The sequence below is a fragment of the Pipistrellus hanaki genome (genome assembly GCF_964339955.1).
Source record: "Pipistrellus hanaki genome assembly, chromosome: 15".
In the NCBI taxonomy this organism is placed as follows: domain Eukaryota; kingdom Metazoa; phylum Chordata; class Mammalia; order Chiroptera; family Vespertilionidae; genus Pipistrellus; species Pipistrellus hanaki.
The window spans coordinates 38,439,255-38,463,900 of record NC_140517.1 but is presented as its reverse complement, the minus strand read 5'-3'; the positions used below and the strand labels follow the sequence as shown (position 1 = coordinate 38,463,900).

The 24,646-nt window shown below is 53.5% G+C and overlaps 2 protein-coding genes across 5 annotated transcripts; both read right to left on the bottom strand.

Annotated features, from left to right (window-relative positions):
- Window positions 1-1,973: 1,973 nt before the first annotated feature.
- On the bottom strand, window positions 1,974-12,979 carry EGLN2 (egl-9 family hypoxia inducible factor 2). Of its 4 annotated transcripts, none has more exons than XM_084860962.1 (6): window positions 12,882-12,979; window positions 10,685-11,775; window positions 3,654-3,773; window positions 3,106-3,242; window positions 2,853-2,920; window positions 1,974-2,579 (listed from the first exon to the last, which is right to left on the bottom strand). In XM_084860962.1, the coding sequence occupies exons 2-6, from the start codon at window positions 11,525-11,527 to the stop codon at window positions 2,524-2,526; spliced, it is 1,224 nt and encodes a 407-aa protein (XP_084717088.1). In that variant the 5' UTR covers window positions 11,528-11,775; window positions 12,882-12,979; the 3' UTR covers window positions 1,974-2,523. The 4 variants fall into 4 exon arrangements, with proteins under 4 accessions (XP_084717088.1, XP_084717089.1, XP_084717090.1 ...); XM_084860963.1 differs by lacking the exon at window positions 12,882-12,979 and adding an exon at window positions 12,389-12,695; XM_084860964.1 differs by lacking the exon at window positions 3,654-3,773.
- A 1,631-nt stretch (window positions 12,980-14,610) lies between these two features.
- RAB4B (RAB4B, member RAS oncogene family) lies at window positions 14,611-24,145 on the bottom strand. Its single transcript, XM_084860981.1, has 8 exons — window positions 24,008-24,145; window positions 22,778-22,858; window positions 22,388-22,502; window positions 21,046-21,108; window positions 20,811-20,965; window positions 19,402-19,497; window positions 19,175-19,305; window positions 14,611-14,971 (listed from the first exon to the last, which is right to left on the bottom strand). The coding sequence occupies exons 1-7, from the start codon at window positions 24,021-24,023 to the stop codon at window positions 19,190-19,192; spliced, it is 642 nt and encodes a 213-aa protein (XP_084717107.1). The 5' UTR covers window positions 24,024-24,145; the 3' UTR covers window positions 14,611-14,971; window positions 19,175-19,189.
- Window positions 24,146-24,646: the final 501 nt, after the last annotated feature.

Here is a 24,646-nt window from a genome sequence, read left to right as displayed (position 1 = left end):
AGAGGAAGATAGAAACATCAATTGGCTACCTCCTGCATGCCCCGTACGGGATAGAGCCAGCAACCCAGACAAATGCCCCAACTGGGAATAGAACCAGTGACCTTTTGGTTCATGCTCAACCACTGAGCCACACCTGCCAGGCTAGGCATCGTGTTTTCTATGGAGCTGCCCTGGAGGACACAATGAGGAGTGTCTGGAGGTGGCTTGTTTGCTTCTTGAATTTGAGCCGCCGTTGCTGCATCCTGTCGGAGAGGAGAGGGGCCTGGTGTAAGTGTAGCAATGGTCGGAAGAGGCCGCTGGGTGGAAAAAGCCAGTTAAGTCCAAGAGCTAGCTGGAGGCAGCTTTATAATCTGGTTGTGTTTTCACTACCAGGAGCCCTGGTAGAACATGGTGACTACTAGATAATGCCTGGGTATCTAATGTTTCCTGGTTTTGGGGAACCGCTATGGTTACAAAGACCCAGAGTTTCTGAGGCTCCGGACTCCAATGACAACTTCCGCATCAAGTTCCAGATGGGTGAGAGGGCCAGCCCAGCAATCCTCGGGAGCCCAACCTATGCCAAACCCTGAGCACATAGACTGCCTGCAGTGGGTCACTAGAAAAGGACTGAGAATCTTGGAAGTGGAGTTATAGAATGTATGACATCAGGCCCAATCTCCCCAGAGGGAAATTAGTTGTCTTGCTCATCCAATTGAGATCCTGTCTCCGAGGTGTGCCCTTCCCCCTGGACTGGCTCCCTGGACTTATACCACCAGAACCTCAAGGAGCTTCAGGTCTTCATCGGGGGACACGGTAGCCTGGGGAGCTCCGTGAGTTCATGGGTTGCTTCCTAGACCAAATGGATAAGGTGCAGGCCCCTGCTGTCCTAACTCCATCCATGCCACCCACAAGGAAGCACCTAACACTCAGCAGCACCCCTCTCCTCTGTTCGCAGGAAAAGAAAGTTACTTCCAGGAGGAAACTTTGGTGATGACCACACATAACGTTTTCTTTGGCAGCACAGAGACCGCAAGCACCATCCTGACCTACTGGCTTCTCCTCTTCTCTAGTTCCCAGAGGTGGCATGTGCCAGCAGGAAAGCCCAAGTTGAGAGGGTTAGGGTTTAGGAATGGCTAGGGGTGGAGAGTGGGGGGGGGGGGGGGGGCTGTGGCTCACACTTCATTGGACCCAAACCACGTGCATGTGAAGCTGGACACATGGTCGGTCTGGCACACTTCCCATGCCTGCCCTACACCAAAACATTGCTGCAGAAGAGCCAGGACCACCCTTGGGACTGTCATGTGCCTTACCTGCCACGCCCATCTGCACAGCCACTTTCTGCCCAAGGTGTTCACCGAGCGTGGGGCTTGTGCACAGGGCTGGGGAGCTCAGTAACTGCGATTAGCAGACATGAGCATATGTGCAGCCCTGGGAGCAAGAAATAAAGCTTCCCTTCCCAGTGGCTTCTACATGAAAGGCAGTCTTGTCAAATTCATGGGCACTTGCACATTCCACTTAGGGAACCTTCATGATTTCTCTGCTTGTGTCTGCACAGGGGACCCTATCGAATTCAGGAATCCATACTGTTTCAAGTCCACCAAGTTCCTGGATAAGGGCCAGTTTGTTCATGTCCTTTGCCCCGTTATGGGCCACACAGAAAGGGGGCCTGCTTGGGCAGAGCCTAGATACATGGGGTGTTTATATGAGTCTGTGTCCCCAGGAAGGTGGATGTACTTGGGTGCAGGCCTGGCCTGATCAGATCCTCCTCCTCTTCACCGCCATTCTGCAGTGGTTCTGTCTGCTCCTTGTGGAGCCCCACCAACAAAGACCTCACCCTGCAGTGCACCAGGCCTGGGTAATGTCCTCCCTCCCTCCCCCAAGCCACTCTCTGCTGACACGCAGACCTTCTTACCCCTTTGTTTAACCAAGGCCCTGGATTGCAGATGGAGGCGTGTCATTGCCAAGAGGAAGAGGGGGAGTCAGATACGTGCAGCTCTGAGGTAAACTTTTATTTCTTGGCTGACAGGACTTTCACACCCACACTCCTCCCAGCACCTTTTACCTGCCCAAGCAGCGGCAGCCTAGTCCAAGGGTGCCATGGCCCAGAGGGTTGGGAGTCATTTCACATTCTAAGCTGGAGGAGTGAGGGGGCTTGCAGATACTCCCCCCACAAACCTTTGCCAGCAAGAGGCCATGACTCACCTCAATCCCAAATCCTGCATCCTGGTGGGAGGTGACCATGTTCCCTTCCAGCTCTCCCCACCTGAGGAGCATGACTAGTAACGGTAGCTCCCGGGCACTGCCCCTGCCCAGGTCACAGCCCCAGCTCCCATCACAGGGCAGCACAGGTCTCTCCCCTGCTTGGTCCTCAGCAACTAAGGGAACTCTCCACACCGGGCAGGACATAGGCAAAGTCGGAAGCAGCAGCGGTGGCGGGGTAGGAGCAGGCACCAAGACTGGTAGGCTGCTGGCCAGGCAGCACCAGCCCAAGGCTCTCCTGAAATCAAGGCAAGTCCTCTGTCCATGCAGCTCTGGGGCTGACCACTAGGTGGGCGTAGTCGGCCGAGATACAGGTACTTGAACACCTTTCTGTCCCGATGCTGGTGGGAGGGAGGGAGACAGGAGATCATGAGGCAACAGGAATAAGACTAAGAGGCTGTGAAAAAGCTGGGAAGGGGAGGAGGACCAGAAGAGATGGGGCTCATGCAGGAGAGTGGCTGACTTGGAAAGGTGGGCAGAGGTAAGGGAAAGGGCAGCCTTACTAAGGGAAAAAACTTAGTAAAAACCGGAAGTGGATGAGATAGCTAGAGCCCTGGTGAAGTTGTGGAATAGGAAGGACTTGAGGGAGGGGACACCATTTGGGAAGCAGGTACCTAGCTGATACTTGTCTTTGGCGGCAGCTCGCTCCTTGGCATCAAAATACCAGACAGTGATGGCGTACCTGAGGACCAGAGCAGTGCCAGAAGGCAGTTAGAGATGACTTTTCTTCAGTTCCAGCCACCACATCAGTGACACTAGAGCCTACCCTGAGCCTGGTTCTGCTCCCACCTAGGTCCCCGCTGAGTACTTCACCTGTCCTGTCATTCGGGGGAATTCCTGAGCATATCCCAGAAGTATGGGTCATACCTGGTGGCATAGGCTGGTTTCACCTCATGGGGGTTCCGCCGGTCAGACCAGAAAATGAGCAGCCGGTCAAAGAGTGGCTCAATGTTGGCTACCACAGGCCGGCCCTCAGGGAAGATCTGCAGCAGGCCGCCGTGCACCTGAGGGCAGACCAGAGGTTGAGGCAGGAGGCTGGCACTGACTGTCCCAGGAGCCCACCAGGGCATAGCAGCTGCACACAGCACTCCCTCCCACCATTCAGCCTCCTAAACATGAATGCCAACCTAGAGTCTGCATCACCATGGAGATGGGCAGGAAGCTATTAAAGACAGGAAATAGAGGGGAGGATTCATTATGCCATGGCCTGGGCCGACTGCACTATTCCTCGAAGGAGGGGCCTTTGCTACCACACAGCTAGAAAGGAGGTGCCATTCTCCAGGAGGGGCCAGGGGCCAGACTGCCCCACCCCCATGTGGGTAGAGAAGAGGAACCAGAGGTTAGAAGCTGAGCTGGAAGTGGAAACCCAAGTGGATGCACACCATACCACCCCCATCCCCACCCCCACACCCTACCTTGATGTCCCAGTTCTGATTCAGGTAATAGATACATGTGATGCAGCGCCCATCACCGTGGGGATTGTCAACGTGCCTCACGTACCCCAGCCCATTGCCTGGGTAACACGCCACCATGGCCTAGCAGAGACAGATGGAAGTACTTTACTGGGGCTAAGCAGACATAGTTGAGGAAGCAGCCATTACCTCCTCTTTTCAATTCTCCCTGCTCCTCATTTTGATTCAGGTGTCCAAACTTTCACCTTTTTTAGCCAAGCCCCCATCCACCAGAAACGACAGCTCCAGGGTCTCAACAGCCCATCACATACACACCACACCACACCACCACACCACACCACACCACACCACACCCCACACCCCCACACCACACCCTACCCCACACCCACACCACACCACACCACCATATCACATCACACACACACCACATCACACACACCACACACCACACCACACCACACACACCACACCACACCACACCACACCACACCACACCACACCACACCACACCACCACCACCCCTAGAGCTGGAATCCAGAAGGAGCTTAATGAGGAACTGAGGGTTTCATTTTTAAAGATAACCAGACCCACCTCAGACATTTCAGCAGAATAAAACCAGTGTCTGTTTTCTGGAGTCAGCAATGTGGCCTCATAGCCCACACCAGGGGTTCTCGCCCTTGGATGCAGTGGAACCACCTGTGACAGATGCCAGGCCCACCTTAAAAGTTCACATGTATGGCCCTAAACTGTTTGGCTCAGTGGATAGAGCATCGGCCTGCGGACTGAAGGGTCCTGGGTTCGATTCTGGTCAAGGGCATGTACCTTGGTTGCGGGCACATCCCCAGTAGAAGGTGTGCAGAAGTCAGCTGATAGATGTTTCTCTCTCATCGATGTTTCTTTCTTTTTTTTTTTTTTTTTAAAAAATATATTTTATTGATTTTGTACAGAGAGGAAGGGAGAGAGATAGAGAGTTAGAAACATCGATGAGAGAGAGTCATCGATCAGCTGCCTCTTGCACACTCCCCACTGGGGATATGCCCGCAACCAAGGCACATGCCCTTGACCGGAATCGAACCCGGGACCCTTCAGTCCCCAAGCCAACGCTCTATCAATTGAGCCAAACCGGTCTCGGCTCTCATCGATGTTTCTAACGCTCTATCCCTCTCTCTCCCTCTCTGTAAAAAGTTAATAAAATATATTTTAAAAAATAAAAAGTTCTCACGTATGTGGAACCTGGAATTTTTAAAGGTCCCCCAGCTAATTCTAATGCACAGCAATGGTGAGAACCACTGTGCCTGACCACAATGATGCCGGCTAAGTAAATTATGTCTCCTACATATTTAAACAGGTGTCAAAGCCTAGAGTGTGACTAGAACCTGAGATCTAATCCCAATTCCAAGGATAACTTGCTGGGTAACCCTAGATAATCCTATCACCTTAGCAGGCCTCAACTGCCTCATCTATATAATGGGGCTAATAACACCTGCTCTGTTTACAGCAAGGGCATTAACCCCTCTGAGAATCTAACTCTGGAGGTTCCTGACAACACAGATCTAATAGGACCAATTCAAGGTCTTGTACAGGTTTTTGTGTGTACAGGTCTAGCCATAAGGTTCTCACCTCCTCTCCCTGACGGCTGCCCCTGCCCTGGCCAGCCCTGACCATGCTGAGGTCTGAGCCTAGCCACATAGGGCCTGTTTTTCTCATCAAGGAGCTGAGGAAAAGGTGGATGTGGTGTGAGTAAACAGCCAAGGTGTCCCTACAGACCTAACACACAGGTTTATTTAGAGCTGCCACACGAGCTGGGATGTGAGGGGAAGCGGTAAGAAAAAGGAGTCTCAGCAGAGACCGATTTGGCTCAGTGGATAGAGCGTCGGCCTGCGGACTCAAGGATCCCAGGTTCGATTCCGGTCAAGGGCATGTACCTCGTAGGGGTGGTGCAGGAGGCAGCTGATCGATGATTCTCTCATCGATGTTTCTGGCTCTCTATGCCTCTCTCTTCCTCTCTGTAAAAAATCAATAAAATATTAAAAAAAAAAAAAAAAAAAGAATAAAAAAAAATCAAAGAGGAGTCTCAGGCTCCTCATCCATGACATGGAACTGACAGCTACTTCACAGGTTGTTGTGGAAACTGAACAAGATATAAAGAGAAGGCATCCAGCATGGTGCCTGCCACATGATAGAAAGCCAAAGTACAGACTGAAATCACATTTTTTTAAAAAGTCCCAGCCCTACCCTCTGCCCAAAGCCATTAAAAGGGCTGGATGAGGTAAATAAGGAAGCACTGACTCGAAGCCCCTCCAACTCCTCCCCAGCTCGGGACCATCTGTCTTGACATCTCGACTCAGAGGCCAGGTCAGACTGCTGGCCGCTACTCCCACGAACACTCAGCTGAACCTATAGGCCTCACGGGGGAAGACAGCCCTGAGATAAACATTCCTGATCAAAAGGATCAATGGTGCCCTGGCCAGTTTGGCTCAGTGGATAGAGCGTCTGCCTGTGGACTGAAGGGTCCCAGGTTCGATTCCAGTCAAGGGCACATGCACAGGTTGCAAGCTCAATCCCCAGTGGGGGGCATGCAGGAGGCAGCTGATTAATGACTCTCATCATTGATGTTTCTGTCTCTCCCTTCCTCTCTGAAATCAGTAAAAAAAAATATATATATACATTAGAGGTCCGGTGTACAAAATTCGTGCATGGGGCCAGGGAGGGGGTGTGTGAGTCCCTCAGCCCAGCCTGCACCCTCTCCAATCTGGGACCCCTTGAGGGATGTCTGACTGCCCGTTTAGGCCCAGATGGGATTGGGCCTAAATGGGCAGTCAGACATTCCTCTCACAATCCAGGACTGCTGGCTCCCAACTGCTCGCCTCCCAACAATTCCTGATTGCCCCTAAACACTACCATGCCAGCCTGATTGATGTCTAACTGCTCCCCTGCCAGCCTGTTTGTCCCCAACTTCCCTCCTCTGCCAGCCTGGTCACCCCTAACTGCTCTCTCCTGCAGGGCTGATCACCTCTCAACTGCCCTCCCTTGCAAGCCTGGTGCCTCCCAAATGCCTTCCCCTGCTGGCCATCTTGTGGTGGCCATCTTGTGTCCACATGGGGGCAGCTATTGATGGTCAATCTGCTATTACTCTTTTATTAGATAGGATAGAGGCCTGGTGCACAGGTGGGGGCCAGTTGGTTTGCCCTGAAGGGTGTCCCAGATGAAGGTGGGGGTTCCCTTGGGGCGTGGGGCGGCCTGAGCAAGGGGCCTGTGGTGGTTTGCAGGCTGGCCTCGCCCCCCAGCAACCCAAGCAGACGCCCTGGCATCCCGAATTTATTTAACTTCTACAATTGAAACTTTGTAGCCTTGAGTGGAGGCTTAGGCCAGCTTGGCTTCTGCCGAGCCTCCCTCCTGCCTTCTGTGGCCACAGCCATCTTGGTTGGGGTTAATTTGCATATTCGTTCTGATTGGTTTGTGGGTGTAGCCGAGTGATGGTTAATTTGCATGTTACTCTTTTATTAGGTAGTATTTTTAAAAGGATCAGTGGTTAGAGCATCGGCCTGTGGACTGATAGGTCCTGGTTGGATTCCAGTCAGGGCATGTACCTTGGTTGCAGACTCAATACCTGGCTAAGGTGTGTGCAGGAGACAACCAATCGATGTATGTTTCTCTCTTTGTGTCTCTCCCCATCACTTCCACTCTCTTTAAATATCAGGTGAGGATTAACAACAACAACAAAGGATGCTAAAACAGCTTGCCCAGGCCTCCTCCCAACACATCATTCGCCAGGCTCACCCAGCATGACTGTAAACCACTCTGCATTGAACTTGTGTGAACTTGTGCACTTGATCCACCACAGCACCTGCCCTAGAAAAGAGGCCGGAAGAGCTGCCGCCAGGTAGGCCATCCAGCAGCGGAGAGCACTCTTCTTTCGGGCGGCACAGGGCACAGCAGAGAGCAGGCCCCAGGGTCAGGAGTACCTTCTCTGCACTGTTCACTCCACACACAATGGTCAATGCTCTGAGCAAGCACCTCACCAGGAGGAAAGAACTAGCTGTGGCCCTGGGGGCCGAGAATCAGTGAGTCACTTTCTATTTCTCTCTCCCTCTCCCTTCTCTGAAATTAATAGATATATTTTTTAAAAAATACAAATTCCTGACCACAGCCTACAAGGACACCAACCTCTCCGGCCTCCTGCCTATTCTCTGACCAGGCCAACCTCTTCCCAAGGCCTCTGGGCTGGCCTGGAGTACTCTAGCTAAAGGCACCTGGCTGATTTCCCACTCCATCCCTCAGAGATGAACACACAGGTGCTTGTTTACCTAGTACTGGCCCAGCAGGCAGCCCCGTAGAAGCCCAGGGCCAGCCTGTCTCCCAGGGCCCAGGAGGACGCTGCTGCCAGAGAGCACTCCTCCGGGCCTCAGAGCCTTCATGGCTCCTCCCTGTGCACCTCACACAGGACCTCCCACCTGGAGCCTGGCACGGAACAGGACTTGTACACAAGGCTAGGCACAGAAACAGGCCCTTTAAGGCCACCCTTCTCCCCACATACACACACCACAGGGAGTGGAGGACGGAAGCCTACTCTGGCCCCCGAGAAGCACCTACTTCCTCGCCCACAAGGGAAAGGGACAAAGTGACATGGGAATGTGGAAATCTGTTCCTCACCCTTCCACCTCGGAAGGGACAGCTGGGATCAGAGCCAGGACACTGAGGAGTTAAAGACTCTTGGTAACAATGTGCCCAGAGCCCCACCACACACACACACACACACACACACACACACACACACACACAATGTGCCCAGAGCCCCACCACACACACACACACACACACACACACACACACAATGTGCCCAGAGCCCCACCACACACACACACACACACACACACACACACACACACAATGTGCCCAGAGCCCCACCACACACACACACACACACACACACACACACACTCAAATCAGAAGCTGGAGACTGAGCCAATGACAGCAGGCCCCACCCCCGAGCTCCTGTTAAAGGGGCAAATCAAAGCAGCCAGGCCCTCTCTGGTAGTCCCGGATGCCAATGGGAGTCAACTCTCTCCCACCTACGGGCCAACTGAGCAGAGGGACCAGAGAGGAAGAGGAGGGAAGACAGGAGAACACAGGCACTCCACTTAGAATGATCCAAAGCAATCAGTGCCCCCATCACCACTGTGGTCACCCACCCCACCACCCTACACCGTCTTACTGCAGAGCCTGGGGAGGGAGCCCAGGTGCTGCCCTTTGAAAGCTGGAAGCCTGGAGTGGTTGTCTCTTGGGGCAGGGGAGGGTCTGAGAGGAACTCTCCTCCCCTCCCTTCTCAGTCCAGCCTGGCTTACCTCCCAGGATACTTCCCTGGTTTACCTCCTGGGAGTCACCCACCCCCCAATTCTAGCCAGAGCCCTGTCTACAACCATATCCAAGGCACCAAAAGGGAAGAGATCTGTCCTTCCTACACCCCCTCCCCCAAAAAAGAAAAAAAACACATCACAGACTTGCTGGAGGCTTAACCTGGTTTTCCTATCCCGTGGATGAGCAAAGGCTCCGAGCAGTGTCCTGCCCTGGGCCATCAGCTCTTGTGGTCTAACCCCCAACCTGCAAAGATAGGAAACTTGATGTGAGGCTGCTGAGCACCCTGTGGCCAGGGAAACTCCGCTAATCTCCCCTGCGAGCCCAGGGAGGCGCCGCCTCAGGCTCTCCAGCTATCAAGTAACAGGAGGGAGAGGGAAGTAGGACAAGTTCCAGCTGGGGTGGAGAGGATACTGGCCTTGGCCCCAGGGGAGCCCTGGTTCCGGAGCAGCTCCAGCCTGAGAGGGAAGCTGCACAGAGGCAGAGTGGGAGATGGGATCTAAGAGAGGAGGGAGGGGACATCAGGAGCACAGCCTCAAGCCCAAAGGGCAGAACACAGCCAGCCTGTGCCATCAGCCAGCATCACTGATATGGTGCAGTGGGCACTCCCCACAGAGCCTTTTCCAAACAACACCAAGCCTTGGGCTCCAGGCCAGGGCCCTCACACCTTCCATGAAGAGAACTACCGTGTCAGCAGGCCTGAAAGGCCCTACGGACCACTGTCCAGTGCAGAGCTCCTGGCCCAGATTCCAGAATGGGCAGCTGGAGGCCCAGGGGGCCCTGACAACTGCCCATGAACTCCAACCAAATCAGCATTGTTCTTAAGACAACAATGTAAAATGGCAGATTCTCAGAAAGGCTCAGGGCCCTAAAAAGTTAGTGACTGCTACTCTAAAGAAAAGGGGACCAAGAAGAGACACAAAGGCAGGTAGTCAAGGAACAGGTCAGAGCCAGACAGGGATACAGTGATGGGCAGATAGGATGGAGAACAGGGACTAGGATGGAGTTAAATGGGAATGACGGGGCAGGACCTCCACCGCAGCCAGCACATCACTCCCCAGTGCCACCTCCAGAAAGCTGTCCTTGATGAGCTCCCACACAGAGCACAGTGTAGTCCAGCACCAGGAGCAGCAGGCAGCACCTCCTCCCTCAGCCTGGCACTGACCTTGCTACCTACTGCCACCCGCCACCCGCCACCCTCCAACCCCTGGTTCTCCTGGCTGGGAGACCGAGTGGACGGCCAGAGACAGATGGGGACAGAATGGATTAGATGGAAGAGCCAGCAGATAGTGTGATAGATGAAAGGGATGAAGACAGGGACAGGTGTGGACAGACAGACGAAGTCAGGAACACCTATATGGACATCAGGAGCCTGTGAACCCCACCATGGCCCATGCACATGTGTGGGGCTATGAATGTTAGCTCCCTCAGGTTCTTCAAGAGAAGCCCTGGTAAGACCAAAAAGCACTGCAAAACCCTGGTTTATAGGTGCACACGCTGTGGCCACAGGAAGAAAGCACACAGACTCTATAGAGTCCCCATAGGGAGTCAAAGCCCAAAAGAATTCTAACACCCCCTCCACTGAAGCTGCCTAAGCCCTTCTGTGACCCCAGAAGTGTCTCCAAACCCCCTGGTGCTCAGAGGACGAGGCATCCAATGAGTGTGCCGGGCAGCCTTACCTTGGTGCGCCCATTGATGACGTAGTTGCCTAGCCGCCCAGTGCAGTGCCGGATCACGGTGTCCACGCGGGCCATGAGGGCCCCGATGCTGCGGCAGCCGGGCTCGTGGCCTTCCACCCAGGCGATCTGGTCCCCACGGATGCTGCGTGGTGGGATGGCCCGCTGGCTCACGAGCTGCCCGTCACGCAGGCGCCCGCCCCGCTTCAGGGCCTCCACCTCGGCCAGCACTCGGCCACCCAGCGCCGCCCCCAGGAAGCTGTCCTTGACACAGATGCCATAGTACCGCATGCAGGGCACGATATAGTCCAGGGCCAAGCGCTCAGGTGCAGCAGGAAGCTCCTCTGCCCTCAAGCGGGCACTGGCCTCACCACGGCCATGGCTATTGCCATTGCTGCAGCCCAGGCCACCCTCCCCCTCCGCCTCCTGGTTCTCCTGCCTGGCCCAGGGCCGCTTGCTGGGCGCGGGGGCATCTCCACCATCCTCTGCCCATTTCCGCTTGGGGGCCTCCGGCCGGGCGCCCTGAGCTGCCAGCCGCTGGCAGCCCTTGGTGACCAGTGCCGCGGCACCCTCACTCTGCAGCGGCTGCAGCTCGCCACCACCCTGCCCACCAAAGCCCTCCAGCAGGGGGCTGGCTGAGGTGGAAGTGGCTGTGGCTCTGGGGATCCCACTCCCTGCTGAGGCCTCAGGAGATGCCCCTGGACGGTGGTAAGAGGGTAGCAGGGGACATGGCAGGTAGCTCTCCACCCCCATCCTGGACCGGCCAGGCTCCAAGGGCTCTGACACAGAACCTGGCAATGGAGGGAGAGCCTGACTCAGGGCCTGGGGCTGGCACGGGCTGTCCATGGCAGCAGCGTCTTCATCCCCCTGGCATGGAGGGCACGGCCTGGGCCCATGATGCCACCCTCCTCCGCTGCCTCCTCCTCCTCCACTTGATGCAGCTGGGGGCCGGGGCGGCAGGGCGGGCCGGGCCTGGCGTGGGGCAGGGTGAGGCAGGGCAGGTGGCAGCGGCTCTTCTTGTGCCCTGGGGGTGCTCGCTGGTCCCCAGGTCCTCTGCTGTCCCTAGGGTCTTGGGAAGGGACGTGCCAGGGTTTCTGGAGAAAGAGAAATAAGAGAGAGAGAGAGAGAGAGAGAGAGAGAGAGAGAGAGAGAGAGAGAGAGAGAGAGAGAGAGAGAGAGAGAGATATGTTTGAGGAGCTAGAAGCAGCGGATGGGGAAAGGGTGAAGGATGGAGGAACAGTAAAAAGGCAGAGAAACTTGAATGTTGAGACCAAAAAAACAGCCCACTAGGGGGAGAAGACCCTGGGAATTTGGGGGTTTGGGAGGCGGAGGTCACTGACAGACAAGAGTCAGTGAGGACAGGTGGAGGAGTAAAGCTGGGTGGATGTCCCAAGACAGGACTGCGGTGGGGCGAGGGGAGAGAACCTCAGCCTGAGACAGACAAACAGAAAAGAGGGAGGGGCCTGAATAGAAAAGGACCGGGGAGAGTGGGGAGCAGAGACCTAGAGGGGTCATCTGCCAGGGAGCTCCAGAGAGACACAGGGAATGTGGGGGTCCACAGAGAGAGGAAACTGGGGAGTCCAGAGAAAGGAAAAACAAAAAAACAGAAGGGGTGGGGGGAGGGGGAGGACAGAGAAAAACCAGGGAAAAGCTGGGAGGGCGGGCCTGAGAGAGCCGGACAGACCGGGGTGGAGGGGTCGACCTTACCCCAACGAGAGGAAGCCTGTTGGGGGCTGACACACATCCAGACGGAAGGGAGGTCCTGAGACAGACGGACGGAAGGGAATCGCAGGAGACGGGCTCCCAGCGACAGAGAAGGGCGGATAAGGGTTCGCGCACTCGGGCCCGAACTAGGGGGAAACGAGCGCCCCCTACCAACCAGCTCCGGTCGGTGCGAGCGCGGAGGCCGGGTCGGGGCGCAGCTGGCAACGGAGGCAGGGCTGCGGGCTGCTCGGACCCCTGCCCACCCCCCCCGCCAGGCTCGCGCTCCTGCTGCCACCTCAGCCTCCGCCGCGGCGGGCGCCCAACGTGCCTGCCGCGCGCTCCCTCCCCCACGCCCTCCCCCCACTCCGCCCTCCGCAGGGTCGCCCGGCTCCGCCACCGCGGGCCGCCGCGCGCCCCCCGCCCCGCCCGGCCCGCGCCGGCGCCCCGACTCCAGCGCCCTCCCGCCCGCTCCCTGCCCTCCGCGAGCTCCCCTCACCGAGCTTTTTCCTGCGACCCCGGCGCCGCCGTTTGTTCCAGCCGCCCTGCGCCGCTCCGCTCGCCATACCCCGCCCCCACCGCCCCCGACGCCCCGCCCCCGCCTCCCGGGGTGGGGACGTGACCGCACCCGGGCCGAGGACGCGGTGCGCAGGCGCGGGCCGCGCGGGGCGGGGCCTGGGCGTTCAGAACAGCCACTCCGAAGGGAGGGGGGCCCACCCACACGAGGCTCATTTGAATTCTACGCCCCTCCCCTTTAGCGCGAGAGGAGACACGGGATTAGAAAGGGCTGAACCGGAGAAGTTTCGGCAAACATTATGCAAATGACACTGGAGGGGTATGCAAATAAGCCTATCTACATGGACAAGTCCCTCTTCTCAGAGCCGAGGACGCTGCGGAACGAGTAGCGGGGTCGATATGTGCCGCGCAAATCTTCGATGTCATTTACAGCTCCACCTTCTCACAGCTCAAGAACAGGGATCAGACATTGAGTAATGTCGGCGCAGGTAGTTGGGAAATATATGTAAATTAACACACCAGCAATAATTTATGTAAGGCCTTTATATAACGGAGGAAAACAGTGCGTGCGGAATGTCCTTGGAGCTCGGAATAGAATGGATGTGCAGACATGTCGCGACCCACTCCGCCCTGTCCCCTCACAAGTGTCAGAATAAAGTAACCTAGGAAAGCCATGCAGAGAAGATACTTGCATGACAGCCTCACCTTTTAAGAACATTTTAGGCGACTGAGCCTGGGAGGCTTGTGTTAGGTCTGTCACACACCCAGAAGGGAGGTCTATTTAAATGCCCACCCGCTCTTCCTCCCCTAGGTGGAACAGAGACGCAGGCCTTCCCTGCGGGTTAAAGCAGACTTGAGGGTGGTTAAGCAGTTGGTGGTGTACAGAGCATGAGGTGTCCTAGGTTCACCTGAACACAAGGTAACATACTGGACTGGATTCAGTATGCACGTGAGTCCAGGTTGCACAAAGTCCCACATACATACAGAAAGGGTTCATGGTGTATCAAAGGAGTCAAATTCACATCAAAACACGCAAAGACCACCGGGCATGGCTCAGTGGTTGAGCAAAGACCTAAGAACCAGGAAGCCACCATTCAATTCCTGTTCAGGGCACATATCCTGGTTGTGGGCTCCATCCCCAGTGAGGGGCGTGGAGAATAATCAATAATTCTCTCATCACTGATGTTTCTCTCCCTTCCTCTCTGAAATCAATTAAAAAATATTTACACACACACACACACACACACACACACACACACACACAAAGACCTAAGAGGCACACATGCAAATCAGACACTGCCCAGGCTTTCAGGCACAGGCATGTATAGGTATCACCCACAGGCCTAAATTCTTATTCCTTTTATTCAATGTCCCAAACAACCTCATGAATACAACCACTGAGGACACAGAATTATCACAAATAAGTGTCACACACACACAAGCAGCACATATTCCAACAGATACCATCAGTAATGGCACAAACACAGGGACATAGGTATTATATATGTAGGCCTTCAGTGCACACTGTCATAAAATGTGCAGTGACTGACTCCTTCTAGAACAGGCACCTACCTGAGTCATGGTGTATCCCCACACCATGTCTGACCCAGAAACATGACCCCAAGCACCATGATACTCATTCTTCCATCAGATATCTCTTCTGCCTCCCCTCCCTCCCTGCCATCCCAAAATGATGGAGGCCAAGACACAAGTATAAACAATGCTTTATGGGAGTGGAGAAGTAAGCCTTCAGGTAATAAATAACTCGTACTCGCAATGGCAGGGCAGGGAGCTGGGGCCAAAAGGCCCTGGTCACAGGCTTTGGGAACTCTTTGAGAATGGTCAGGAGTTTGATGGGGGTAAGGGGTAGCCAAGACGGAGGAAGCAGCAGCAGGTACGGATTCCCCCTTCCCCCATGGCTCAGTCTTGCCCCTCAGCCAGGCCCAACCAGGCCAGGGAAGGGGAGCAGGTATCAGGGCAGCTTCTCTGGGGCCAGGTGAGGGACTTGGCCTCCCGGGGCCTAGGTCTGGACCCCATTCAGAAGGACAGGGCTGGTCCTGGAGAACAGGTGAGCTGAAAGAAAAGTGTAAGGTGAACTGGAAGGATCCTGGCTCTGCCCAGCTGTGTCTGTCTCATTTCTGGGTATCTTTCTGCCCTCCTATCAGTGTCTGTCTCTCCATACCTTTCTCTCTCTCCAAGAGTTTCTACATTATCTGACTTTCTATATCTCATCTGCATGTAATTTGTGGGATTCTCTATGAGGGTTTTCCTTGCTTCCTCAGAGAGCTTTCCTCTGGACTCTATAAAAAGGTAACTCAGTGTCTGAATTTCATGTCCCCACCATTGTATCTCTATGTAACTCCTACACTCCTGGATCACCCAGACTCCAGGTCTTATTCCAGGGCTTTCTAAACTGAGGAGACACATCCAGTCAGTGGTTCTTGCTCTGTTACAGATATCAATGTCTGGGAGCTTCCAGGAATCCTGAAGTCACTTCAGAATCAATCTTTGGGGTAAGGCCCAGGCATCAGTAGCTTTTAAAGATCTCCAGGTGATTAATCCAATGTTGGATTAATGGGATGGGAAATCAGTTTGGTGGGCCTTGACCAATCTTTGATTGAAAAAGAATAAAAGAGTCCTAGGGCCCAGCCGGTGTGGTCCAATGGGTTGAGCATCAATCCATAAACCAAGAGGCCTCCATTTCGGTTTCTGGTTTCAGGCTCAATCCCCAGTAGGGGGAGGTGCAGGAGGCAGCCTATCCATGTGTTTCTCTCATTGATGTTTCTATTTCTCTATCCCTCTCCCTTTCTCTAAAATCAATAAAAACATTTTTAAAAGAATAAAATGGAATACATAGAAAATATCAGAGTGCATCATATGTAATAACTAGAGGACTGGGTGTACTGGTGGGGTCCCTCAGTCTGACCTGCAGGGATCGAGCCAAAACTGGCTCTCCAACATCCCCTGAGGGGTCCCGGATTGTGAGAGGGTGCAGGCCAGGCCAGGGGACCCACCAGGCACAATCAGGCTGGGGAGGGAGGGCGGGAAGGATCCAGGGCGTGTCCAGCCCATCTCGCCTAGTCCAGATCTGCTGGACCCAGCCCTCTGGTAGTTAGTGCATGTCATAGCAACTGGTTGAACGGTCAGACACTTAGCATATTAGACTTTCACTATATAGGATTGGTCCATGGAGATACAAAGCAGATGAGTGGGTGCTAGAGGCTGGAGAGAATGAGGAGTGACTGCTTAATGGGTAAGGAGTTTCCTTTGAAGGTAATGAAATGTTTTGGAATGAGACAGGGGTGGTGGTTGCACAATCTTGTGCAAGTACTGAATTACACATTTAAGATGGCTAGATTTATCTTATATGAATGAATATCACCTCAATTATTTAAATAAATAAAAAAGAATATCGGTGCTAAGAAAACATGTTTCAGTTTTATATGTGTGTAACTGTACTAAATCAACATGTATTTCCTATAGCAGATTGCAGTCAACAAAGTGAAAAAGCATCATCTTGCCCTAACTGGTTTGGCTCAGTGGATAGAGCGTTGGCCTGCAGACTGAAAGGTCCCAGGTTCGATTCCAGTCAAGAGCATGTATCTTGGTTGCGGGCATATCCCCTGTAGGAGGTGTGCAGGAGGCATCTGTTCGGTGTTTCTCTCTCATCGATGTTTCTAATTCTCTATCCTTCTCCCTTCCTCTCTGTAAAGAATATATATATATTTTAAAAAGCAAAGAAAAAGAAAAAGCATCATCTTACTATATTCGATTCCTTGAGAGCAAACCCTGAAACAGACCCTGGGCTAAGCCCTGGGGGAGAGGGATGGTGAAGAGTATACACATTCATTTCTGCATAGCCAAAGTCTTTAAAGGGATAAAAGGAAGAAAAAGAATAAACAGCCTTGTTTCTGAGTCTTTACTAAGTGCAGGTCCCTGTTCTAAACACTTTACATGAATTAGCTATCTTCTCAACATCCACCTGAGGCAGATACTGCTACTGAGGAAATGAGGGCACAAGGTTAAATCAGAGTCACCTGGCTGTGAAGTGAAAGTCAGAGTTTACATGCAGGCAGCCTGGCTCTGGAGTCTGTGATCTGTCACCTTCCTTCCTTCTCAGATGGAGAAGACAAATGCTGTACAAATAAGTTGAGACCACCAGCTAGAGGGAGTGACCCTGCCTGGGATAAAGGTTCCTGCAGGATGAGTCACGTCAGCAGAGACCAGATGAGGAGTAGGAGTTGGTGTGAGAAAGGAGGCAGGAGGACAGGCACACCCAACCGAGGCACAGCAGATGGAAAGGCCTGGATGGAAAAAAGAACTTACCCAGGACTCCTCTCTCAAATCCCATATACATCCATCAGGAAATAGCGTTGGTTCTGCCTTCAAAACATATCCAGTATAACCCCTTTTCCCCACAGCCACTCTGGAACTACCGATGGCTGGGAGGGGAAGTGGGCATGAGGCGCAGAGGGGAGCACTGGGAAGACAGTCACACCCTAGAGAAGTCAGGATGGGACAAACCCTGCAGGATCTTGCCAGCCTGTCAAGTCGTTTCAAACAAACAAGGCTTCCTGAAGGAGAGGGAGGAAGTATGGAAAGGAGGAAAGGAATAGTGCTCCTGGCAGAAGCAGCAAAATGAGCAAGACCTAAAACATACAAAAGCTTTAGTGTGGCTACAGTGGCCTGAGAGGTGGAAAGAGATGCAGAGTCAAACATCAGGCTGAGGAGCTTCAGCTGTGTCCCATGGACCCTGGGGGCCATGAATGGTTTTAAGCAAGAGGGACAGGATAGGATGTGCTACATCAAGAGGGCACAAGACTGGAGACAGAAACCAGGGAGGATACAGAACCTATACACACTTCAACACCCCCTCTGCCCTCCTCTCCCCAGGTGAGGGTATTGTCCACCATCACCTCTCATCTTCACTTTGCAGTAGCCTGCTCACTGGTCTTCAGACCATGCCCTCCACACAGTCGCCCACTGTATGCAGTAAGAGGGACCCTATGAACACCCAAATGAGTTCCCATCTCTCCTCTGCTCAGAGCCCTCCTCTGGCTCCCACCCCATCCAGCCTATAAGCCAGAGTCCTCCCTGTGGCTCACAAGGCCCTAAATGATCTGCTTCCCTCCACTTCTGACCTCTTCTCCTGCTGTACCACCCCCTCAACACACACACACACACACACACACACACACACACACACACACTCTCTACTCCAGTCACATGAGCTTCCTTGGTGTTCTTCACTCATGCCAGGCATAGCACTACCACAGGGCCTTTGCACTAGCTGTTTTCTGCCTAGAACACTCTTTCCTCAGATCCCCATATAACTCTCTCCCTTACCTTCTTTGAGTCACCTTCTCGCCCTGGCCGGTTTGCCTAGTAGTTAGAACATCAGCCCAAAGACCAAAAGGTCTCGGGTTTGATTCCCAGTCAAGGGCACATTATCTGGGTTTCAAGTTCACTCCCCAGCCAGGTTGGGGCGAGTGAGGGAAGCAACCAATCAGTATCTCTCTCTCTCTCACATCAAGGTTTCTCTCTCTCTTTCCATCCCTTCCACCCTCCCCTCCACTCCCTTTAGAAAAATCAATGGAAAAAATATCCTTGGTTGAGGATTAAAAAAAAAAAGTCACCTTCTCAGTAGGACCTTGCCTTATCTTTCTGTTCAAAATTCCATTCCTCCAGTCCCACCCCTCCTTGCCCTGCATAGCTCTTATCTCCCTAATGACTATATGCTTTACTTATGTATCTTGTTCATTGTCTGTCTTCTCCATGAAGGCAGCGATTTTTAAAAACACATTTTTATTGATTTCAGAGAGGAAGGCAGAGAAAAATAGAAACTTCAATGATGAAAGAATGAAAGAGAATCATTGATCGGCTGTCTCCTGCACATCCCACACTGGGGATCTAGCCCACGACCCCGGCATGTGCCCTGACCAGGAATCGAACCATGACCTCCTGGTTCATAGGTCAATGCTCAACCACTGAGCCATGCTGGCTGAAGGCAGGGATTTTGTGCTTCATGAGTGGCTTAAACAGGGCCTGGCACATAGTAGATGCTCAATGAGTATTTGATGAACTATGAATGGGAGGGTCAGAGATCCAGACCAAACGTCCCATGGGCGGGAAGATGGTCCCTTTTAACTCAAGTGTTTTTGCATTTTTCTTTCACCGTTTCTCTTGTCACCTTTCCTTTTCTGTGTGTCTGTCTCCGTCCATACTCCCCCTTGCCAGGAGACCACCCCTGCAGTGCCCGAGTCCCCAGTATCCCACCTGGCTCCGCAGGTCTCAGCAGCCACAGGGCTGAGGGGCCACGGCCTGGGCACTCCGAGGCTGCCGCAGCTGGCGAAGGGACGCATCACCGTACTGAATGCCTGAGCCCATCCTCTCCGGGTCGAGCTCACCTGGGAGCGAGGGGAGAGGTCAGGATGGGACGGATCCTTGGAAACCTCCGGCGCCTACCTTCCACTCCCACCCCCACTCCGGTCAGCCGGCCTCACCTGAGTCGATCTTGTTCAGGATGGTGCGGGCACACTTCAGGAAAGCCTCCTCCACGTTCTCCCCTGTGAGAGCACTGGTTTCCAGGAACATCAGTTCTAGAAGCAGACGCTCAGGTCAGGGACTCAGTCAATCCCCAGCCTCCACTCCAGCCCTGACCTGCTGCCTCACTTGTTCCTCAAACATGCCACCTTAGCTCTCACTCCTGGCCTTTGTACATACACACCATTCCCCTGCCATGAGTGCACTTCTCCTCAGGTACTCACCTAGCTCTTCCTTCAGAGCTCAGACCACACATCTCCTCCCCCAGAAAGTCCTCACTGACCTCCCAGGATGGGTCAGGTGCCTCCTCAGGCTCCCATGGGCCCCTGTGTCTCCCCCAGCCCGGTCCTGACCCCTCTGGGTTATCACTGTCTGGAAATGCACCTGCCTGCCCACCTACCCCACCCTGGACTGTGAGCTAGGCCCACGGCTGTCTCCATCACCATGTCCTTAGCACCATCTAGCAAGGCCCAGGTCCCCTACAGTTCACCCATCAGTCATGTGACAAGGCCTCAAAGTAAATTAAGAGCCAGGATTGAAACTCCCATTTTTCTGATGGCAAAACTTCCTCTAACCCTGGAGGTTACAAACTGGAAGAACATGAACAGTCCCTAAGCCAGCAGATATTTGGCCAACACAATATTTTCAAATGGGTTTGTACTTGCATACCTTTAATATATATATTTAATTTTTATAAAAATTTAATATAAAAATTAATTTTTTATAGCAAGGAAGGGATAGGGTAGAGAGCTAGAAACATCGATCAGCCGCATCCTGCACACTCCCCACTGGGGATGTGCCTGCAACCAAGGTACATGCCCTTGACCGGAAACGAACCTGGGACCCTTCAGTCCGCAGGCCGACACTCTATCCACTGAGCCAAACCGGTTAGGGCTTGCATACCTTTTAACAGGCTGTCAGTTAAAATCCACTGATGCCAGTGCCTGCTAACGTGGGTCAATCCCGACCTATCCCCTTTAATCACAAAACACGCCTGTCCCCTAGGGCCATTGGAGTTTGCAGTATTTAGCTTACACCAATACCCTGTGCCCTCGTCATGGTGGTGGAAACCTTCTTAGCAGTCAGCATTATCAAGTACCCACTCCATCAGGTGGTGCTAAAGGCTTTCCATGAACCATGTCCCTTAACCAGCATGCCGGATGTGAGGCAGAAACATTGTGAGCCCCACTTTCTAGACAAGCAAACCGAGGACCAGAGCAGTCACATGATACACATGTGGCAACACTCAGATTTGAACTCAGACCTCTCTAAACCTCCACATTCTCCTGCTGGACACGGCCAGAGAGAGCCAGAAGGTCCACGGCCCCAGGGGACTGTCCCCGCCCGTCGCTCACCCTATGGCTCTCACCGTTCTCCTGGGCAAAGCGGGAGGCCTCCAGGAAAGTGACCTCTCGCTCCAGGTCCAGGTCCTTCTTGTTGCCACAGAGGATGACCACGATGTTGGGGCTAGCCAGGGTGCGGGCGTCAGTCAGCCAAGCAGCCAGCGAGTTATAAGTCTCGCGGCTGTGGAAAAGAAGAAAAAAGGAAGGTAGGTGCAGGAGAGGGGCCACCCAGATCCTACCCCATCCATGTCACACGCCTACCTGGTGATGTCGTACACCAGCAGGGCTCCAGCCGCCCCTCGGTAGTAACTCCGTGTCACAGACCTGGGGGGCGAGGGGTTCCCAGTCACCTTACAGGCTGGGGTCTGCCCCACGACTGCCTCCCTCTGGTGGTTTGGAGGCCCCCTTCACTGCTAGCCCTTCCCCCAAAACCTGGCACGATCTGGTCTCACTACAACGCCTCTCTGTCTCACAGTCACTATCTCCCTCAACCTCTGCATCACTTAGCTCTTTGTCTGCCTCTGAGTCTTTCTCTGTCTTTAACTCTCCTGTGTCCCAGTATTTCTATATTCCTTCATTGGTCTGTCTTTCTCTCTGTCTCTGTTGTGTGTGTGTGTTTGTTTAAATCTCTATTCTGTCTCTGTCTCACTCATGCTCACCATTCATTCATTCATTCATTCAAGATTTTCTGTCATGTCCCTTTTGCCTAGTCTTGGCCAGATGCTCTGCAACTACTTCTGCTGTGTCTGGGGGAGGCCCCCTTCCCAGTGTGGCCAATTGTTTGCATCACCCTGTGCCACCAGTCTGGGACCCCCAAAACTCATGCAAACATTCTGCAGCATTTATTGAGCACTTACTGCAAACCCAGTTTGTGTCACACACCTGTTTCCTTCGCCCCTGCCTCTGGCCTGGCGTCTGTGCGGCTCACACAGTAAACTAACACATGACTATTAACCTAGCAGCCCTGCTTCATGGACTGCATTCCCTTGTTTCTCTTCTGTCTCTTCCTCTGACTCAGGGTTTCTATATGTCTATCACCTTTCTCCACACATTTCCTGAAGACACACTGTGCACTGAGCTCTAGTCATTACTCTCTCTGCCCCAATACAGAGATTTCTCCATCTCTCTGCTATCCCTATCCCCCTTTGCATCTTTGTTCTGTCTCATTTATCTTTCTCTTCTTCTCAGTCTCTGTCTCTCTCTCCTTCTCTATTTATCTCTTTCAAGTGTCCTTTTCTCTTTCTGTTTTAGTCACTCTCTTTCCATCTCTACCCGCTGGTGCCCACCCAGGTATCTTTCTCTTCAGACTTGGTCTCTCCCTGGCTCTCTCATCCTTTATTATGCTTCTTTCTCAGTCTCTTTTTCTCCCCGTCTCTGTCATCCTGTCTCCAGACTCCTCCTCTCTTTGGCTCTATATACTTGCTACTCAATCTCTGCCTTTCTCCCTCTGCCTGGCCTGCCCTCTCAGTAGCCCCTTGCTCCTATGGTTGTTGTATCTCCAAGTGTCTCTGAACACCTCTCTCTCCCATTTCCTCTCCTCTCTCCTCCCCCATCCCCACCCCCACCCCCACTCTCTCTCTCCCTGGGAGCCCAGCCCACTTACCGAAACCGCTCCTGGCCAGCTGTGTCCCAAATCTGCAGTTTCACAGTCTTCCCACCCACGTTAACTACCCGGGATCCGAATTCCACTCCGATCGTGTGGTTGGAGTCCTGTTTGACTGGGAGTAGTGGGAGGGCAAAAAGAGGCAGTGTAGGAGCTCAGAGGATTCCCTGTCCTCCAAGGCCCTCTCAACCCATTCTCATTTCTAGGAAGACTGAGGCTCAAGGAGGAACTAGCAAAGAGAATACATCATAGCAATGGCCAGGCAGCCAGCCAGCACTGGAGTTGTATCTATGGGCAGTTCTGCCCCTGCCCATCCAACCATTGCCCACTTATTCACACCATGCCCATACCCGTCATCCAGTGCCCCCGGGACCACTCCCAGACACTCACATTTATTCTCAATGAACTGATGAAGAAGACATGATTTGCCAGTTCCTGCACTGCCAATCACCAGGAATTTGAAGAGGAAGTCTGAGCAGATGGAGCCAAAATCAGGAAAATCCAGACAAAGAGAAACATTCAGGAGAAAATATGGAAACCAAGAGGCCAATAAGTTACAGGGAGAGAAACAAACACAAGCAGAGTAGTGGGTAACAAAAATAGAAAATTCTTATATAATGTTTACCATGTACCAGACACTGTTCTGAAGTTCTTTGCCTACCTCAACAAATCACTTAATCCTTGGGAAAATTCTATGAGGGAGTTGTACTAATAATTATCCCATTTTCCAGATGAAAAACTGAGGCCAGAAAGGCTAACTTGCCCAAGGCCCCCAGCTAGGCAAAGCTGGTAACAAACCCAGGCCAGCTGGCTCCAGAGTCCAAGATCTTGGCTATTACATTGCTGAGGCCTCTTTTATCGAGGACTACAATCTTACCCTTGTCCCTCAGGACTTCACCTCCTACCACTCTGACTCATTAATTCCACTCTAGCCTCTGGCTTTCAGTCTGCTCCTGAAGATGACAAGCTGCTTCCCCCGCCTCAGGGTCTCTGTATTTGTTGCCTATGCTTTTCTCTATTTGTTAAATGAATGCTGCTCCCTCTGACTCCTCAACCAGTGATCTTTCTACTGCACCCTGTCCTCCCACCTATCCATCCATCCTGATTTTCTAATTCTAAGTCCCTCCTTCCTTTTTCTCTACGCTAGCCCCTGCCCCTATTCTGAAGCCCACCCCTTGCCACTAGTCCCACCCCATAATTCAAAGACAACTCATCCCCAACCCCATTCCAGACCTCTCAAGCCATAGCAGTCACAGGGTCCAGAGCATCCCTTCAGGAAACCCTTAGCCCATCAAACTCGATCCCTGCTATTCAGCCCTGCCCAACCACGCAAGCTCCACCCCGACATTTTAAGGCCCACCCACTCCCTCAATGCCCACCCTGATCCATTAAGATGGGCCTCCCTCAAACCCCGCCCCAAACTATTAAATACACAACCAGACCCGCAGGCCCCGCCCAAATCGATTAAGCTCAGCCTCAGACCCACTAAACCCCTCCCAGCACCACTAGGCCCTGCCCAGACCAGACCCCGCCCCCTGCCTAAAGCCCCGCCCCATCCCCGCAGGCCGCATCCTTCCAGGGCCCGGACACCCGACCGCAGCTTACGCCCCGAATCCTCACCGTAGGTCTCAGCCATGACTCGGTCGTGGCCGCTTAGGGCCGCAATATGGCGCCGCGACCGCGCCTGCTCCAGCCGCTCCACTCGGGCTGCAGCCCCGGCTTCTTCCTACTTCGGGAGCCCGGCGCCGCCACTTCCGCCTCCACCCGCCTCCGGCGCGACCCCTAGGGCCTCAGGATACCCGGCCACACTTCCCAAGGACAGGGATTGGCGGAACCGGCCGTCAGGGGGCGGGACATTAAGGCACGGATTGACGGTGTGAGAATGGATGAGCCGAAAGAGGCGGGGCCAAGACAAGCGATTGGCGGAGCAAGTGGGAAGGGGCGGTGCAGATGCTTAGCCGAGCGAAGAAACGGATTTGGTCAGGAGTTAGGGGGCCAAGTCGAGTCTCCACATTGGGTAGAAGCCGACTTGGGGGCGGGGATATGGGTGCAAAGAAGGGGGTAAGGACCGGATTGATTAAAGAGCCAAGCAAGTACGATTTCTGACCTCAGAGCCAGGAAGGATGAATATTGGGGGAGATACACGCAGGTTAACCACCTCCCTCCTCCCTTTGCAGATAATCTTCCAAGACTTCTGCTCTGCGATTGTCTTCCTCAAGATCCAACTGGCTCATTCCCAATACTTTCACATCATTCCAT

Excerpts from the sequence above, each read along its gene's own strand:
- EGLN2 (XM_084860962.1), bottom strand. The coding sequence starts at position 11,527 with ATGGACAGCCCGTGCCAGCCCCAGGCCCTGAGTCAGGCTCTCCCTCCA. Across the intron at positions 3,774-10,684 it reads TCATCAATGGGCGCACCAAG|GCCATGGTGGCGTGTTACCC; the intron begins GTAAGGCTGCCC and ends TGTCTCTGCTAG. Across the intron at positions 2,580-2,852 it reads CAAAGACAAGTATCAGCTAG|CATCGGGACAGAAAGGTGTT; the intron begins GTACCTGCTTCC and ends CCCTCCCACCAG.
- RAB4B (XM_084860981.1), bottom strand. Across the intron at positions 22,503-22,777 it reads TCAGTTCATTGAGAATAAAT|TCAAACAGGACTCCAACCAC; the intron begins GTGAGTGTCTGG and ends CACTACTCCCAG. Across the intron at positions 19,498-20,810 it reads CCGCTTTGCCCAGGAGAACG|AACTGATGTTCCTGGAAACC; the intron begins GTGAGAGCCATA and ends GTCTGCTTCTAG.